The sequence below is a fragment of the Plectropomus leopardus genome, chromosome 4 (genome assembly GCF_026936395.1).
Source record: "Plectropomus leopardus strain MGB_pleo_1.0 chromosome 4, ASM2693639v1, whole genome shotgun sequence".
NCBI classification, from domain to species: domain Eukaryota; kingdom Metazoa; phylum Chordata; class Actinopteri; order Perciformes; family Serranidae; genus Plectropomus; species Plectropomus leopardus.
Window position 1 is genome coordinate 24756497 of NC_142179.1, and position 19116 is coordinate 24775612.

The 19116-nt window shown below is 41.4% G+C and overlaps 1 protein-coding gene across 3 annotated transcripts in view; it reads right to left on the bottom strand.

The window, feature by feature from the left end:
- Positions 1 to 19116, bottom strand: part of adgrv1 (adhesion G protein-coupled receptor V1) — a 128685-nt gene that overhangs the window by 106038 nt on the left and 3531 nt on the right. For all 3 annotated transcript variants that reach the window (XM_088076916.1, XM_042489006.2, XM_088076915.1), the window contains exons 2-8: positions 7246 to 7433; positions 6324 to 6473; positions 3676 to 3771; positions 1622 to 1726; positions 1192 to 1305; positions 631 to 861; positions 43 to 380 (exon numbers count right to left, since the gene is read on the bottom strand). In XM_088076916.1, coding sequence (XP_087933042.1) covers positions 43 to 380; positions 631 to 861; positions 1192 to 1305; positions 1622 to 1726; positions 3676 to 3771; positions 6324 to 6473; positions 7246 to 7431 — 1220 coding nt within the window. In that variant the 5' untranslated portion in view covers positions 7432 to 7433. The remainder of the gene's footprint in view (positions 1 to 42; positions 381 to 630; positions 862 to 1191; positions 1306 to 1621; positions 1727 to 3675; positions 3772 to 6323; positions 6474 to 7245; positions 7434 to 19116) is intronic.

Sequence of the window (19116 nt, forward strand, 5' to 3'; positions counted from 1 at the left end):
AAATATGTACTGTATGCCAGTATAGTTACACAAGTTATCTACCTCTGTGTCAGATCTTCATTGATGGTGATTGGCTGAATGACTGCGCTGCTGCTGATGGACAGAACACCATTCGGCTTATCATTGGGCTCGATGGTCACTAGCACAGCGTTGGGTGATACAAGCACAGCATCTCCTCTGATGGTCTCCTCCAGCAAGACCACATGGAAGGATTCTGCAATTTCTGGCACATTGTCATCTCTGATTTTGAACAAAAGGCTGATGTTGTAGACAAATGGAGGGAAGGTAACTGTTCTGACTGGCTGTAAGTCGAGGAAATCCACATCTGGTGTGGCGCTGCCCATTCCTCCGCCTCTCACCACCATGTAATCTACAGAGACCTAAAGACAGTATAGTCCAGATGATTCATACACATTTTGTCTTGTGCTTGTTTTTTCTACATCAATGTACTTTTATCATATATATATGTGTGTGTGTGTGTGTGTGTGTATATATATATACTGCATGTACACTATATGCATACACTGTACATACATTTGTTGTATATGGTATATTGTAATTAAAGTAGTTGTACCCTATTCTTTAACAGTTAAAAGTCTGGGTAAATAAACTGGAATGAGAGAAAGGAACCTCGGTGTCAACAGAGCCAACGAGCGGCCCATCCTCGGTCAAGCGACCACGGGTCACGTTGAGAGCAATCACTCCAGCGGACTCTGGTACGGCCATGATGGATTGGGAAAACCGCAGTGGGCTGTCATTACGCCGGATTCTAAGCTGGACACTGCTGGCATTGAGTCTGAGGAGGGCGCCCCCTGCCACGCTTGTTAGCCTGACTGAAAACTCCTCATCATCCTCTGGGATCTGACCAACAAAGGAAAGGAAAGGAAACACATTGACATACAGTTGTACAATGGATGCAGCTGTTTGAAGAAACCTGCTTGCTCCTTTCAAACTTGGAAAATTTGACCTTAAAAAAAATGTTATTTTTGTATTGTTTAAAATGTATTTTTTTTAAAAAATGCTGCAATACATGTTTCAAATCATCCCTTCAATTTTTGTCAACCAACAGTTGCACTAAAATGTCCAAAAAAGCTGATAATGGGACAGATGGAGGGACAGATCCGCACAAGCCTATATGTGACATGAGGTCACATGTATGGATAAGCTTTAAATATGTAGTTTGTTCAATACCTGGTCATCCTGGATGAGAATACTGAAGTGCACTACAGCCTGACCCACAGGAATGGTAATGTTGCCTCTCTCTGGACGGAGATCTTCAATGGCCGGGTTGGGACCTTCAGAGATCTGCACAGAAGGAATCACAATGATGTGTACACTTTGGTATGCCCATGTACTCTATGTGGATTTTCATTTATCATTATTACTTATTTGTTCTGCACAAAAATAATGGAGAAAATGCTTCCTACTGTGGAATTTATGTGATCAGAGCATTACATGTGTGTACTGGATCTAAATTCTCCAAACACTTGGATTCATAAGTCTGTCTAAAAACAAGTCTGCTTATCAGAAGCATATAAAAACAAAACTGTCTCTCCTTAACTACTATAAAGCAGGGTGTCTTAGGTTTGTTGGTTTAATGTACAGGTAATTGCCCTCTCACCTCAAAGTTCACAGTCACAGTCCCATATGTTCCCTTTTCTCTAATGAGGGTGAAAGGCACATAATGGTTCCTTCCTCTTGGTTCATCGACTACAATCTCTTCAGTCTAAGATGGAAAGGGTGAGACAGTTAGACAAACACAAGTTGAACTCCAGACAGTAAGTTAATTAATTACACCTGTAATTCCCAACTAGAAACATAGCAAAATACCACATTTGAAAGATTGTAATAAGGAACCAAACGCATAATAGGAAATTAAACATTTCTAATCTCAGTGTGTTTAAATTCTTAAATTCAATCAATTTTTATCTTTCACTGCGTGTACTGCTTTGGCAGCAGTACTTCAGAGAAAAGGTCATGCTAATGGAGAAGTCAAATTGAATTGAATTGAAAGAGACACAAACACAAAGGAAAGTGATTGCAGTGGAATATACAGCATTATAAAATTATATTCCATGGCAACAAGGAGTAAATATCACATTCAATTTTATTGTATTTGGAAATCCTTATCGTGGTCTTAAAATTTGGAAGTTAAATCCCCCTTTGTTTTTCTACATGACTCAAGTTTAGTTTTGCCATAACCAGGGAAATTCTGGGTACTAAAAATGGAGAAGAAAAGAAAGCAAAGAAATGCAATACAGACATTAATTTAGTATTCTAACATAAACACATCTCCCAAGGCCGGGAGGCCTTTATTGATTCTAAGCAAGCCAAATCATTATCCAGCATCTGAGACCATCTGGGGGTGGTAGGGCCAACAGTTATACCACAGCTACCATGGAAACGCTAAAAACTTCCACTGACTAGTGAATCCAGGGAGTGTTGTGGTTTTAATTACCCCTGGGAACCCACAACCACTAGATGGTCACTTCTCCCACAATCACAGTACGAGCATGACTGAACCCCTCTCTGGAGAAGTGGGTCCAAACAACTCTATATCCAATCCTTTACTTTATATTACTGCTTACAGACCTGCATATGTGTGCTGCAGGTGAAAGGACAAGACTTTGGATATTGGAAGTGTTCTGGTTTGCTTTTGTGGTCCATTTGTAGTCTGAGCAGCACTGACCAATCGTGTTTAAACGACAGGTTTAATAGTGTGTGTAGAGAGGCAGATTGCATTGGGCAAAATGCAATCATGGAGCCCATCGGCTATCGTCTGGCAACGACTTAGCTTTAAATCAGTTTTTTTATCTGCATTCATATTCAGACATCTGTTTACAGAGACGAGTCAGTGCATACTTATGGCACAAGTGCAAGTTATGGCAGCTAAGATTTGCCATATTTCACTGATTTCGGCTTTGTGACCGCAGGCAAAAATCGGATGGAGTGGAGCTGAACTGATATATTGTTATTCTTTTCTACAGGATGCAGACTGTCATTGGCTGCCACTTTCAGACAGTAACACCCTTCCTGCGTGCTACCATTTCCAAAACTAGTCTTGCAAAGCCAGCCCCATCTCCACACTTTGTTTTAGCACTATGCGTGAAACAACAACCTCCGAGCTAGCAACCTACACACTAAAACACCATTTAGCAAGAGCGCTCTCACTGCCTAAGACGGTTGTGACTGGTTTGAAGAAAATGTAAACAAACCAGAAAGCATTAGTGTATTTAGTGTGGGATAATGATGGGCTTGGCTACACCTAGCTCCAGCACTGGCACAGCGCTAGGAAGGTCCTGCTATGCGAGACCTTTAATAATATTTTATCAGTGGGAGGAATACATTATCAACAGGTGTGGTGTGGAAGAAAATTCAGCATGTTTTATACAGTAATATAAATTATAATTTATAATATAAATTAAAAGGACCTGAGATTCCTAAAATGTTGAGACAGGGGTCCAGGCAGCTTTACTTATCTTTGGCCTCAAAATAATTTAATAAAAAAGAATGCTCTTTTTGTTACAGATTTCTCAAAGCTGCAGCGGTTAACACATTTGCATTATATAGCGATTAATCATCGTTGGAAAATATAAGTGATCGACTGTAATGGATGAGACCGAAGTGAATAAACAAATAAATACAAGATGCATGTGGATGACAGGGGTTTCTTACTGAGTTGAAGGCAACTATTCCAAAGGCATTGTCATTGGACAGGATGGTGATGGTTGCCTTGTTTGGTGTTCCCAGTGTCACGCCATTTGAGGAGCTCTGGAAAACAGGGAGATTGGAAATGGTTAGATAAAACCAGGCTATGGAGTATGTACCTGAACACGTCTTAACCGTCTCCTGAATAAAAAAAAACAGAACGTCTGCCTTATCCACTATCTTCACTTCATTTCTGTGCTCCCACTGAGAGACCCTGGTGAGAAGGCACAAAGACAGGAAGTACTGGTCTCAGCCTGGTTGATTTGTCAGGTTAGCTCACAGCGGGATGCCTCTTCAGGACTTGTGCTCTGCTCTGTTATTCGGCACTAAGACCCGACAAACTTCAAATCCCACTGGGCTTAAAATCACACAGCAACTTCACGAGGCTTCCACTGAGCTTTTAGTGTAACAAAGAAAACCAGAACCTATGATCTGTGCAAGGAGGGTTTCCTTTTCCTGAACCCCCAAGAAGAGAAGACCACAACCTTGTTATTTGGTGTAACTTTCCAAGGTTTCCATTAGTGAGCTTCCCAATGTTTTCACAAGCATCTCATGGACCAACTGCGCTGACAACCACCATGTCTGTGCTTGAGTGTACAGGCTTCCACCAAAACATCAAAAATCCCTCTGAAACATACAAACATCTGCAAATAGGCTAATGAGTGTATGTGCAGGCATTCTGGGAAATGATCAACTATGAGAGACTTGAAGTACTATAATAAACAGAAACATAATTTTCTCCTCCAAAACAATTTTAAAACACATTTTCAGCCAAACAGAATCCCACTGAAAGTTTATAGCAAAACAACTGTATGCGAGCGTGTGTGCCATGTTGAGGTGAGAGCAGGCAAAGAAGAAAATGAAAAAACAAAAAGTGCTTTGGCCTCTTGCATTCATCCCTCTATTCAAACAGGGCTTTTCCCAGCTGTAACAGAGCTTTCTTTCCGCCGCTGAGCTCTTGTAGCGGTCAACTCGCAGACACAGAATCCACACGCTTTCACAAAGCCAAGCCACTGACCGAGCCAGGAAGCTGCTCACACACGCAAACACACACACACACACACACTCATGTGTGCCGAACTACAAAAACATATTCAAATATTCAGTCATTCACACAGCTTTCAAAGCCAGCTTTGTTACAAGCATGTAGCAGTACATACTGTAGTAACACCCCCAATCTAATATGCTACAACCCACTGTGTTTTTACCTTCTGTTCCTGCACAGCGCTGGTAGGCTGCACCTGCTCTGGTCTACAACAATTGTGCACTATATAACAAGTCTTGCTCTCACTCAGTATTTCCTAAAGAAACATATTTTACAGATTCAGCTGTCAGGAATGATAAATGCACCCCAATCATCCCTTTATTTCTTACTTGTACTTGATCTATGACACCCCTTGTAGTGCACATTCATCCTCCCGACAGTCCCTCAGTAAGCTGATAGGGTAGCATTTGGCCAAAGCTTTGTCTCCGCTGTAGTGTAAACAGAAGGGCTAAGTGGGCCTCATCTGGTCTTTCACTCTAGTAGCAGGCTAAATACGGGCTTGCGCTTCTGGATTTTTACCAGATGTAAGAAAAATGCAGCGTCAAATTGAAAATGTTGTGAAGAAAGTCCCTATTGCTGACAGAGCTGTTGATGTTTTGCAGAAGTACATAGCTGACAATCAGTCATTCACAATGACCTTTGTCTTTGGTCTTTTAGTGGGGGATAAGACAAGTAGACAGCTAGAGCAGGCCCCCCTAGCTCATCAATCAAACTTGACAGCTAAAGGCTACATGAAACCATGGAGATAGTCTCTAGGTGTAAGGCATCCTGAATTGTGATGGGGATTTCTTTGACAAGGATTCACAATGCGTAGTGTTGAAAATCATTTTCAAACTTTCAAAGTCTATAGCAGTTACATACCAGACAACAGTAAAAGCACAACAAAATGTAACAAAAGAAAAAATGCAAGCAATCACCTTTTTTTAATCTAACAGTCCCTTGACTAGAAGAAAGAGACAAGCTGTAACTTCTGATAATGTGGTGCATGTGATGGTGTCACCAAAAAGCTTCAAAATGCAAGACAAGATGTGTATGTGCTTGGTTGTGATTCATTGTAACAGACTGAGCATTAATCAACAATAGTGTGTCACTTGAAATGGTGAACACAACATTTACGAAAATGAAATCTTCGGAACGCACACGCACATCATAGTCAATGGGAAACAGTGAATGAGAGAATCACTTTAATCTGCTGTGTTTTGGAGCTGTGGCTGTCACAGTTAGTTTCTTTTCACATAGGTGTCTTTTAGTGGGAAACCTCAGAGGCACAAACAACATTTGGCCCCACCCAGACCAGCCCTGGAAATGCCCTATAGAGCACACACATCAAAGACCCCGTGGCTCTGAGCCTCCTCTGCTTACTGTGGCTGTCGCCCCCACTCTCTATTGCTTAGAAGATGGGTTAGGGTTTAAGACGGCCGGGGTCAGAATTGGAACAGTGGGACTTTGACGAAAGGAGGCTTGGAGCTCCAGAAACAGACACGTGGCACATAAATGCAACACTTATAAATCTATAAAAGAAAATCTGGCAAGCACACACACACACTTTCTGACAAACAATGGCATTTACCTGTAGCGCAAGGTTGAAGGTAAATGTCTCATCGGCTTCAGGCAAGTCGTCATCTCTCACTGCGATAAAGATGGTCTTACTGGACTCAGTGGACAGCAGGAAGGCTGCAGCATTAATGCCTTCAAAGTCCCCTGTGTCGACTCCTTCTAGCTGAATGAAACAAGCAAACATTCAGTTTTATCACTCATCATTAACTTAAGTTAGATTCATGCTTTTGTGTCGAAAAAGTTATTTGAAAGTGAGAAATGAAGAGAAACAGGAAAGGCATGAGAGAGATGGAGACAACATGGCACATCAAATATGGGACTGAAAACAGGATGCTCTAGCTACATGATTTGTGCCTTACACAACTTAGCCAATAGGATGCCCCAGGCTTGATGTTTTTGCCTGTTTCAGCTGTTTGCAATAGCAGTGAAGAGATGTTGTGTTCCTGTCTCTTTCCTTCCTCTCTGCTGGTACTTTTATCTGCTTGATCTTGAGCTGTTCTTCCATCTATCATATTAGTTTCCTGGAGGGAAGCTTTATATTACCCAGTATTTCACAAACTAATAGCTCAGGTATAATAGTTCATGTAAGAAGAAATATGGTAAAGATATCAAGAAGCATAGGAAACCCCCCAACCACACTCCAATGAGCGGCCAGCTCGCCTTACCGGACACCAACTGTGAGCAGCTGACACTAGCCCCCATGTGGAGGACGTAAAGCCAAAACCCACTCTGTGACTTCCAAAACTGTTTCTGCAGACACTCTGGGTCTGCTTACTGGCCAAAAAAGATTACTGATTCTCTCCTTCACTGGACATTAAAGTGGCAACTCAGCAACACAACAAGGTGGTTAAATACAGACGGAACAGATGATTTGACGGGTTGATTAATATAGAAACATAATGAGTCATCCATGATGAGTTTGTCCCATGTCCTACCAGAACCAAAGCTGTCACATTGACTGGGTCTCCCACTCTCTCCACAACCAGGCGGACCACAGCTGTGCTGCTCTCGTTGACAACAAAGTCAGTCTGCCCCAGGAACCGCAGCGTGGCTGACTCAGACGCGGTGCCAGGGATGGACAGAGCCAGAATCAACCCAGCTAGCAGGAGGACAGGGTGCATTCCTACAAAAAGGGGAAGCATATGGAGCAAATATGAAAAAAAGGATGGAAGAAAGATGTATATAATGCAAATACCTTTACAAATATACAAATTTAGAAAGCTACAGAAAGTAAATTTCCCGTTCACTCAATGGAAACATAAATACACTCCAGATTTAGGGATTAAAAGATCTGTCTGTTTTTATCTTCATTCCCTATAACACTGCTCAAATACTGACTCAAGAAATGTGCCTGGAAGAAAGGGAATTCACATTACAGAAAAACAATCATTCAAACTAAAAAGAAAAAGTCACAATCACATAAGACCACAAATCGTGATATAGTATTAAAAGTAATGTAAATGCTGATGATTCAAAATCTAAAAAAACAGGGATGAGGAAAGGAGGGAAGCTTACAAGACAAGAAATCATATTTACAGAGATTAACAAACAACTCTAATCACAAGCTTGATCTATGATGAGCAAAATGTTCACTTCATGCATCGTGGGAATATTTCCAATTACATAAAACAATTATTCAGTATAATATGTTTATTGTAGGTCTAATGTATGCACCCAAAACCAAAGCAAATTCCTTAAAAGTGAAAACCCACTTGGCAATAAATCCTTTTCTGATTCTCACTCTAAATGACCTCCAGTATTCTTTATACCAAAAAATGCCGATATTAAAATTTAACAGATATATAGTCAGTATAGATTAAAATGAGTGAGACCCACAGGCAGCATCGAGTGGCCAGATGTTCAGATGGCCTGGCTTTGGAGAACATGCAGCCGTACTGGCTGGCAGGCTCGCTGGTCATTGTGGTCTAAATGATTCATGACATTTTACCATAATTTCAACGGCTGTTGTCCTCATGTTGTCATAACTGTTAAAGCAGTTGTTGTTGAGTTTGTTCTTTTTGACCACGTGAATTAAATATGTCATGCCACAATAAAGGCGATCAGTCAAGGTAGTTCTGGTACAGCATTATGCTTCAGACAAATTCCCATACAATTCTCCTCTGCCAACTCTCTTCTTTCTCTCTCTAATTATGTTCGCTGCTCTCCCGCTACCTCCAATCATCCTCACTTCTCTCCTACACCCCTCTGCCCTCCACTTCTCTCCTCCTCCCCTCTTGTCTCATCTCCTCGTCTGTCCTTCCCTGTCTCTAAATTCTCTCACCCAGAATAATCCTAAAGCTGGACGGAGCCACTGAGACAGTTGTCATGGTTAACACAACAAAACAACACAGCATGACAAGTGGGGTGGAGCCAGCTTATAGCTAAATTGCAGCCACTCTGTCGTGTCTTCCCCCTCCCTGCTGCCTTTTACCCATCCCATTCATAATCTGCACCACACAGCCTTGCCAAGAGTATGAACACGTAAGGTCTTTAAAAAAAATTGCTCTTAATTACAAGGTTGAAAAAGAACATCAGCAGCTACGGTGGATGAAGTCATGCTGTTTGGTTCCTTTTTTTCAAAAGCAGAAATCATTTAGGAAAGTTGGACATTGAAAATATCCCCTTTTTCATATGTTCCATTACTGTTATATCAATCTGAGTTATTCTCAGTCGGTGTTTTAATAGCAACCATCCATCAATCAGTTTGTCAGCACAGAGAGGAGAACAAGACACTGTATCAGCATTTTGAGCTGTTGGCTGACAGCTACAGTCAGAGTGAATTGATGTACATGTACATGTGTGATAAAGGGAGAGCATATGTATGTGTGTAAAAGTCTGTGTGTAGGTGGTGTCAAGGGCCACGTGTATTTGTGTGTGCATGTGTCATGCACACACATGCCAGCAGTGGAGAGATTGCTGGGAAATCCATCAAAAAGGGATTTAGAGCTGGTGGGGAGTGGGGCTGGACAGTGGGGAACAGAGGGTGAGGCTGAGGGGGAAAGAGAGGTGAGTGTGTCGCCGGACAAAGAGAATAAATCCTGTTATTCGCCCTGCTCTCTCTCCCAGGGTTGGGAACTTCCTGCACCACTGACTGAGAGCTTGAGTGAAAAGCATTAAACCCTCTCTTTTGCATCATCTCGCTGGAAATTACTTACACAGTATAAGTCTACACTATAGGCTACACTCTCATTATAGGTAATAGTGTACCTGAGGGTGTGTGCAATCTTACAGCATTTAGACAGCTGCTAGTATAGATCAACTTTTGCTTCGTTTTGGTCACAGCAATACCTTATAAAGCACAGCTTTCATCCTTTGTTAAATATCATCACAAATTTTACAATATAAAACATTTTAAATCTAATTTCTTTCTCTCTATGCCATATCTGCTTTCGGTTTTCAGAGATCTGACTTCCCACACACAGTTTCTTCAGCAAATCTTTGTGCCTCAAAACTTCACTTCCAAACTTCCAAATAATTTCCTAACATCACTTGGACCACAACCTTTTAGATGGATGGTAGCAAGCATCCAGCTCCATAACGTCCTCATCCCCTACCCCAAAACAGAGGGGTGGTCCTTTTTTGCATCCACTGACCCAGATGCCCCACATCCTTCAAAGGGCCTAATACACAGCAGAGGCTGTGTGGATGGCACAGGTTTGTTTTATAAGCAGCAGGGCAGTTTTTGTGCTGGCATCATGTGTTGTGCCAACCCTGACCCCAGGGGTTACAGCAGGACCAATGAGCCGTCTGTCACAGCAAAAGGCGGCATGGAGTGCCTGGCGCAGACCTCTCACATTGATAAGGCTGAGAGTCAGAGTTCATGTTGAGAGGTGCACATTGACACACACACACACACACACACACACACACACACACACACACACACACACACACACACACACACACGCACACGCACACACGTACGTATATATACACACGCATTTGCCAGAGCTGGCACAGTCAGCATGTGCATCCCCTGTGCTGTGAGAGACAGCTGGGTGACAGGCCAGGACACTGGAGAGCCCTGAAATGCATGAAAACACACTGCCCATCACAAATATTGTGGGCAAAAGAAACAAAAAATGATGTCTGGGGCCAGGACTCTGAGTCCTGGCGCTCTAACAAGCCACAGACAACACCACAACTAAAGAGACTTCATATTCTGAACATCCAAAATTGCTTTTATTGACTTATTCTGTGAGTCTAACCTCAGTCAGCTGACTTTTCTTTTATATTGCATTACTTTGTTTCCTGGAACACACACAGTGTCCAAAAAACATGTAAAACCCACTATATATAGTACTGGCTGAAGATGTTTTGCATGTGATTGTATTCATCCATAACAGAACATCAATGTATTATTAAAGGTAATCTTAAAGTGCAAATTCACTGTTTTTTTTTTTTTTTTTCTTTAACTTATCATTACTAAGTAAATGTTGATTGCACAATGTAATGGCTATAGAATAATGACACCATCAGTGTTTAGATTGTTTCCCCAGAAGCCCCATCGCTTTCAGTATGCAGCTCTTTCTGCCACCTGGTATGATCACATAAGTAAATAAAGGCTTCATTTACGGCACAATAGAAGTACGTCAACTATAACTTAACGTGGTAGTTTTCTCCAGTAACTAAACAATATGAAAAGTCCACTTGCTGTATAATACCTTTTCCTGTCAATTGCTTAAAAAGTTTGTTTGCTTAGTTCTGATAGTAAATTACTGTATCACCTATTAAGATGATGGTGTTGTTTTTAAATAAACCATAAACCAGTATTATGTTTATTCCTGAGTGTAAATGCTGTTGTGCTAGCGTGCCTCCACAGTAAACAAAGATTTCACAAACAAAGAAAATTATTGTTGAATTGAGGTTATAGGGGGTTGCATTTCACAACAAAAAAAAAACTATATTAAAACATCCATTTCCAAACTTTCAACAAGTTCCAAACTTTCAGAAAGTCTATTTCCACTTTAAGTCAGGCTCAAATGACAATTAACATTTTTCCTGGTACAATCTTGATTTGCTCATGACAAGCAACTAGTTATAAATTCCTTAAGTTGTTATTAATATCTGATTATTATCTCGTTAAGCCTTGACCTTGAACCTGCTATCGCCATATTCATTTTTGTCAAGAACATAATACTTCCAGCTAACTTCTTTCATCTTTTCAATATGAAGAGTAATTTAGAATTATGGTTCTCTTGCACAAGGAGGCTTTGTGCTTGCCAGGAAAGTTTCTTATAGCGCCGGGCATTGAGAGCTACAACTGGAGTGCCACTAAGCCCACTCGTTTCCCCGGCTAAGCTCAGATCAAAGGTAGGGAACAATGCATAGGCAACACACATTCACACACATTCACACACAAGCAAATGTACACACAAACACACATATACTTCATGCAGAGTATCCCTTCAGCACCCACTTGCAATCACTCGCTCCTCACTATCTTCTGATCTTTCTTTTTCCTGTACCTCTGGCATGGATAGCTCATCAGCAGACAGCCTCCAGTGTGATAAGCACCATGATAAGCAGTGATAACATCAGTCCTGGTCAGGAGGTTTGACCCCATCACCTGTCAGCCCTTCTTAAAGTAGCCCAACAGTGTTAGGAACCTGCTTTACAAAAAACCATTACATTAGATCACTTGCAGACACACCATACACACACACATATATCCACTCAAACACTCACACTCACTCACTGATCTATTGGATATCCCTGTCAGAGGTGCTGAGAAGGTGTCTGGTTGCAGGGCTGCTCCTGGGGTCATTGCTCTGCGCTGATGCCTCTAGAGTTTCTCCTGACAGTGGACTCTGTGTCGTAATCTTTAGCATCAATTATTCACTGTGAGCCTAAGACTTAACAGTCAAAGGATGGTAGTAAGCGTGACACTGCAGGATCAATGTATAGCACGTACCACATGGTAAGTCAGGTAAATGGGCAGTTGACATAAGTACATGGAATGGGGCTGCACACTATATCATATTATATGACATCATTCCAATGTCAACTTGTGCAAAAAAGACAGTGATATTGCACTGAGGGATTATTTGAGTGACTTGAAATGGAGTCTAAATAGAAAACTGCATTTAAACTATCATTCCTTTTTTATTGGTTCCTTTTGTGTTCAGTGTTCAATATGAAAGCAAAAGGAAAATCAAAGAATGTTGGCAAAAATTTCCTTTCATTTTTCAAATTGAACATGCAATTTGTTGTATTTTAGCAGTATAAAAATGCACAGCCCTGCAAACTTTCATACCTGTTTATTTATCACAAGTAATATCGTTACCATGATATTCAATGTTATCGTATATTTTTCTCCTATGGTGCAGCTTTAATACATAGTCACACATGCTGTCACACTGAGTGACTTAAATTCCTCCTTGTTAACTTAAAAATAGCCCTCCATTTTTTGTCTCATTAAATAATGTCATCCCCTTTGCCATTTTAGCTCTCTGGGAGCGTCTTTGGGATAAAGTACCAGCTTCTATAATCATAGCCAAGGACTTTGCCTTTTTCCCGAGTTACTCCACTGAGAATTCTCTGTATCGGAAGCTGTAAAAGAGGAAAGGGATACTCTTATTTCCTTTTTGGTAGAGGGTGTGTGGGATAACAGTCTGTAAGGTTTAATCAAGGGCTTTCCCATGAGGCATCCCTGCCCTGAGGCTTCCCTGGTCCTGAGACGCCCTTGGTGCAGAGCTTGTGGTTATATCTGGCAGTTAGTCACATGCACCCGCACACACACACACACACAGAAAGTGATCTCCAGTTGTCTGACACTGGGAGGCCTGCAGTGGGATCTCATTCATCAATCTTACAGCTTTGGTCGATGATCTGGAGTCTGTCTGGCCACAAAGAGGAACTGCTCTGTCATTAACATCAACTAATATAACAGTGCTCTTGGAACGTTTGTGTGCCTCCCCAGGACAGATTCACACTAAAAACCAACCATGCAAACAAGCATTATGACTGATAGTTACAGAGATAAACAAATGAGTAAACAGCAACACAGAGACAGATGGTGTAGTATGCAGAAGGGAGAAAGAGGTGATATTAAGCCGTCATGTATATCAGTCAATATTTATGTATAACATATGGGATGACTGCTTTACCAATTCTTTGGGGATATAAACAATGGAAAATGGAAGCGGCTTGTGGTTGGATGGCCTGGTTATTATTCAGAGGTTAGACAGAATATGAAAAATGCCTAATATGAGCAAGCAGAAGCAGTATTTGCTTTTAATATTTTGCAAAAAAAAAAACTAACTAAAGCCATTTACTCCTTAAAAACAAAATTACAGGGCAAATATAATTAAATAAAACCAAATAATAATACAAATGTGTCATGTCATGCATGCAACCAAAATGTTTCTCTGTTTGTAGACAGGCTGCTGTATTAGTGCTGACTGTATTTCTAAGTCTATGCGTTTGGTCCAAAACCATGGAGCCTTTTCTGCTCTGTCTACGGGATTGTTTTCGGTTTGAGCTGCACTTCACGCTAAGCGATGCCACCAGCCCAATGTGTGTCGGGCCCTACCACAGAAACCACCCACCGTCCGTTCTCAGCCCGGCGTAGCCGCGGCTGCCATACCCGGTCAACTCACAAGCCCATAATTGCACTTTACATGTAGTTTCTCCTGCTGGTATTTTTAGATCAGTGAATGTTCTCGCAATACAGAGAAGACGAGGAGAAGAAATTAAGAAACTTAATAAGCGAGTAGAGCTAAAACATACATCATTAAATCTGACAAAAACTCTATGTTACTCACTTGGCTTATTTTGGAGAGCTCTACCCCAAAACAGAATTCTATTTATTTTGAGGAAAAAAACAGAAAACCTACCATTAGTTCAACAAGAAGGGGAGAAACATTTTCGGGAAATGAGGATGGCAGTGTGCTGATTTGCAGCCAAATTATGCCATTCAACATAAGGGGAACTAGAAAACACTTGAATGAATACCTCTCTAAAGAACAAAAATGCATGAGGTCAGCCTTCCAGCTATTGTCAGGCGATACTTTTCAACCAGGCATTTCTCCTTCAGGGGCAAGAGGCTGCCAATCAAGTGTGCATTTTACTGTGAAAAAAGAAACAGAGAGAGGGAGAGTTTTTCTGAGGTATTGTCCACGCTGCCGTGGTCGGCTGCTCTTAAGTTAAGCCAATGGCATCTCGCATCCCTAACCAAAAACAAGACTTGTTTTCTTCTTTTTAGGAAATAGTGGGAACAAATATAGAAAAAGGAAAGTGGTTCCAATTGAGTAGGGACCAGTGCGTGAGCAATTTAGAGCATTTTTCGGTTTGAGCGTTGGCTGACTGATTAGCCTGTATGACACACAGCGATGGAGGCAGACAGAAAAGCACTTTCAGGGGATTAAACAAGGTTGTGCTCTCCACAGCCTCGCAGACCAAAGGGCCAAATTAGAAAGGGTATTACTTCATTGCATGTAACTGCTTGGGCCTGGATGAAATGCTAATTGCATTTCAAAAGAGTTCCCAAAACAGAGAGGCAACCCAGAACGGGGGTGTGTTTTGTCTGTAGTGTATCTTGTATTGAAGAAGAAGCGGGACTTTACGATTCACTGACCAGCACACAGTTTTAAGGAGCAGGCTTTTGTTCGCTCATGCTCCTTTTTGTGTTCTGTGTGCATTTCAAAAATTGCCACAGTCCTCTATTCTTTTGTTTCTCCCACTTTTTGGCATGCTGGCCTCCTCTCCAACAGAATCCAAACCATCCTATTCAGACTCACTCCTTTTCTCTCGGCTCTACTCTATCACTCCTAAACAAGGACACGCACGGCACACACATCCCCGGTACAGTAGGTGTGGGAGAGCCACTCTTTCAGGCCTTTGCAGCTTTGGAAAACTAAGGGCCAGATGGCAGGATTGAGGAGGAGGCAAATCCCTGAACCAGTGTGGTCAACAAACCCTGATTATCATACAGAAAAATAATAACAACTGTTGTACTGCACATTACTTTCATCTTGCTGGTCACTGAACTTGATCTCTGTTCCACAGACTCAGAGCCAGTCATTCACAGAACTGTTTGTTATGCAGCTGTGAATGTGAATGGATGCACTTACAGGTGCGTACACATTCATCATGAACAAAACATACATGTGCAGGTCCTGTCATACACTTAACAAAAGCACACAGACCATTTCAAAGGTAGCTTATCTCGCATTGCATGAGATTTCAATTCTGAGTTTCCCACCCATTCATTTATATGTGACAGCCCGCCACGATCAAAACATCTGCCACCACAAATAGATTTTCTGTTTTTGGGGCTGAACCATTCATTTGGAGTGCTGTTAAATATATATATCTATTTCGGTAAAACGTTGTACCACACTCTCGGAGCGCAGAGCGTACTCTGGGGAGAGATGGACCAGCATAACGTCAGGTGCACTAAAATATAACTTAACTGCACATTCTGCTGGGTCTAAAAGTTTGCATTCACTCACAGCAGCTGCTCCTCTCATCCACCGATCTGATGTGATCAGCTATGAAAGGATCAAAAGATCAATTATTCACTCTGCGAGTCACAAATTGCTACTGAGGAAAAAAAGAACTCAGAAAAAAAAAAACTCCGCCTGCACTGCGTTCAGTGCTTTGCAGATCACACAATAGTCGGGCTTACATAAAAAAAGTAGTGCAAATTTTAACAGCATTTTCAGAAAATAGGCAAAAGGAGATGCTAATTTATGTGCTTTGTCATACACTACTGTTATGCAAATGTTGGGAGTTGGTTCATCGAGATAAGCAGTGGGTGGCGCTAACTCTCAGGTCATGTGCCATTGCAAAGGAGGCCACAATAAGATGAAATAATTACAAGAGTATCAGTCGAATCTCGAACGAAGGAAAACAACGGATGTATAACAACAAAGAGCATATCGGACAATTGAAATAAAAAGTTTTAAACAGCAACTATGTACTCGTGGAAGAGTTCTGATAACAGCACTGTGTGCATACATAAGTGTGTTAAAAGCAAGCTGCTAAAAACTGCTGTTTTCTGAATGGTCACTTGAGGCCGGCTCCAGAGTAAATCCTTTTAGCCCCCATTTGACAATGTCGATCTTTACAGCCTGGTACCAAGAAACTGTTTTGGTCTCTATAGGTAATTTCAACATCCGAGATAAATGTAAGAGGTGGGAATTTTTCTCATAACTTACACTTTCACATTTTATTAATGCCCAAAGTTACGCATATTTAAAGATGGGGCATCTTTAGTCGCTACCAGTCGCTGCAGTCTGTGAGTCTGATCTACCCCTTGCTCCTCCCCAGCTGAAATGCTTAACTCAGGGCTTCAAACAGTAATCCAAAAACCTATATGTGACACTATGATAGCTCCATGTCTATTATTTATACAGTCCATGGTTAAACGCCATCTAGAGATGACGAAGAGAGCTTGCAGTGGCCTATGCAACGATGGTCCGTCATGACTGTACGTCATCATCCGTTCTCTGAATCTTTTTCTACTGCACTTGGTCACATTTACTTTTTAATGATATACCAACTTTTCCATCTCCCCCAAATGTACGTTTTTGGGACATATATATATATTTTTTGCTTTTCTCCTCAGGTTTTTTTTTGATGCAAAAAATGAAAATGCGTATAAAAGAGGAAGATAAAAAAAACATCTTATAGAACGACACAAAGATGCAGAGTGTGTTTGCTATTCATTATCTAGTGATCCTGATCTTATGAGATGTTTAACTCACAGATCAATCATGAAAGGCATACAGAGAAAGTGGATAAACTCATCTTTTTTTTTTTTTTTTTTACAACAATAAACCCACCCGTCACCTCACAGCCATGCTTGTATCAACCACCCCCACCTCCCCGGGGAATTCCTTTGCCATGACCAACTACAGTACAATGAGGGAAGTGAGAGATAAACAGAGAAAGACAAGAAGAGAAAGAAAGAGGGGCTGGTGTAAGGGCCGGGGCAGATGGGGGGCCGAGATGAGTGTGTGTGGATAAATCAATACAGAATGTGTCATAAACATACAATAGTGAGATGGTTGATAAATACATTTGAAAGGTAATGGAGAGAAGTAAAGGTTTTAAAAGACTGATCGAAGAGTCGGTGACCTACATCTACAGGTTTATGTTTTAAAAGGGCACCCCAACCCCTCTGTCTGTCTCTCTCTCACACACACAAAGGCCGTGTTGAGAGGCATTGGTGGTAACTAAGAAGCGTGGGTATAAGGATGGATGGCCATGACGTCCTTCCAGCCAAATGCGAAGTGTGACCCACTCAACCTGACCTGTCTAAATTAGGACAGGAAGCAGGGGCCACCATGGGATGCGTTCCACGTGGCTCCCCCAAAAACATGTAGGCAAAGGGTACAACGCGTGAGGATCTACAGTTGTAAAGAGGGAACCATGTGGGGGTCTGCGCGTTTAAAGAAAGGGATCAGTGAGGAGCAACCAAACAGTGTGTTCATTTATCAAACACGGCTGCGGAGCAGGTTTATTGCTTCAGTACAATAAGTCATTCAGTGATCAAAAAAAAAGAGAGTTCCTGCTTTCAACAGTCCTCAAGACTTAATTTAATTTCTACAAAGTCTAGCCAAGCTAATGTGAACCAGAGGAAAGAGCCTGCGTAAGCGTTCTTTGACTTTTCACTATGTTTTGACATTTGAGAAAAGGATGTTGCTCTGTGTGTTTCCTGTGCTGATTTTCCATGCCATTTGCAAGTTGAGATGAAATATAGCTGCTTTAGTTTAATGGCATTTAAATGCAATTATTACAATGTGGTGAGCATATTTCAAAAATATCAGAAATTAATTTAATGTCTGACTGTTTTGGATTAAATATTTGTGGTGTTCTTTTCACTGATCACTGTTAAACCTAATAGAGAAACTGCTCATGCATAATACTCAGCACAGCAGGTAAGAAAGAAGGCCGACCCATCTGAGGCCACCGGCTTTACTAACGTCCCAAGAGGTCAGAGTTCAAGTTTAATACTCGAATGGAGATGCTGGGCAGCTGTGGGAGGGCACCACATCACCCATACAGAGCACAAGATATAACAATACGTGTGTGTGCATGTGTACATGCGTGTGTGTATGTTTGAGAGTACAATTATGAGAGTTGACAGCGAGGTCATGGCCGAGGGTTTGCTGCAGCGACCGTACTAGTATCCTCTCACCGGGAACAATATGCGGCTGGTCAGGCCCACTAAAGAGACCTCAGGATTGTTGGCCATCGCTGAGGGCCCACCACTTTCCTGTCCCTCTGCTCCAAGGGCAACAACTACTAAAACATGATACTGTCTCCTGTGCGTAAGCATGAACTGTCAAATGACTTTTCAAAAGAAAGTATTAAAGTCCCAAAGAACATTATGAGAGACTTATTTACAACTTGAATATGTCCACTCAGTAAATCTAAAATCAACAATACAGTATCAAGGTTTCCAGACACATTGGCAGACAATTTAAACAATAAAAAGACTTGTATGAACTACAGTAGCCCCTGTCTTGTTTGTTGTTGGGAGGCATACTGAATGTTCATCAAATATTAGCAAGTGCAACACAAGGTACATCGAGTCATAGCACTAAAATCTTTTTTATTTTTTCGTATCTTTGACAGTGGTGAAGACTGCTTTCTTTAGACATTTCCCTGCGTTGTCTTACATTACAGCATTGCGTGATATATCGTTGTATTGTATTTTCTTCTTTGACCCTATAGCAGGCTCATTCTCTCTTCAATGTCTCCTCATGGAGTTTAGAGCCTTAATTATACTGTCTGCCCACAGCAATGACTTTTTTTCCCACAATGGCCAAATATTACATAATCGATGAAGCAAT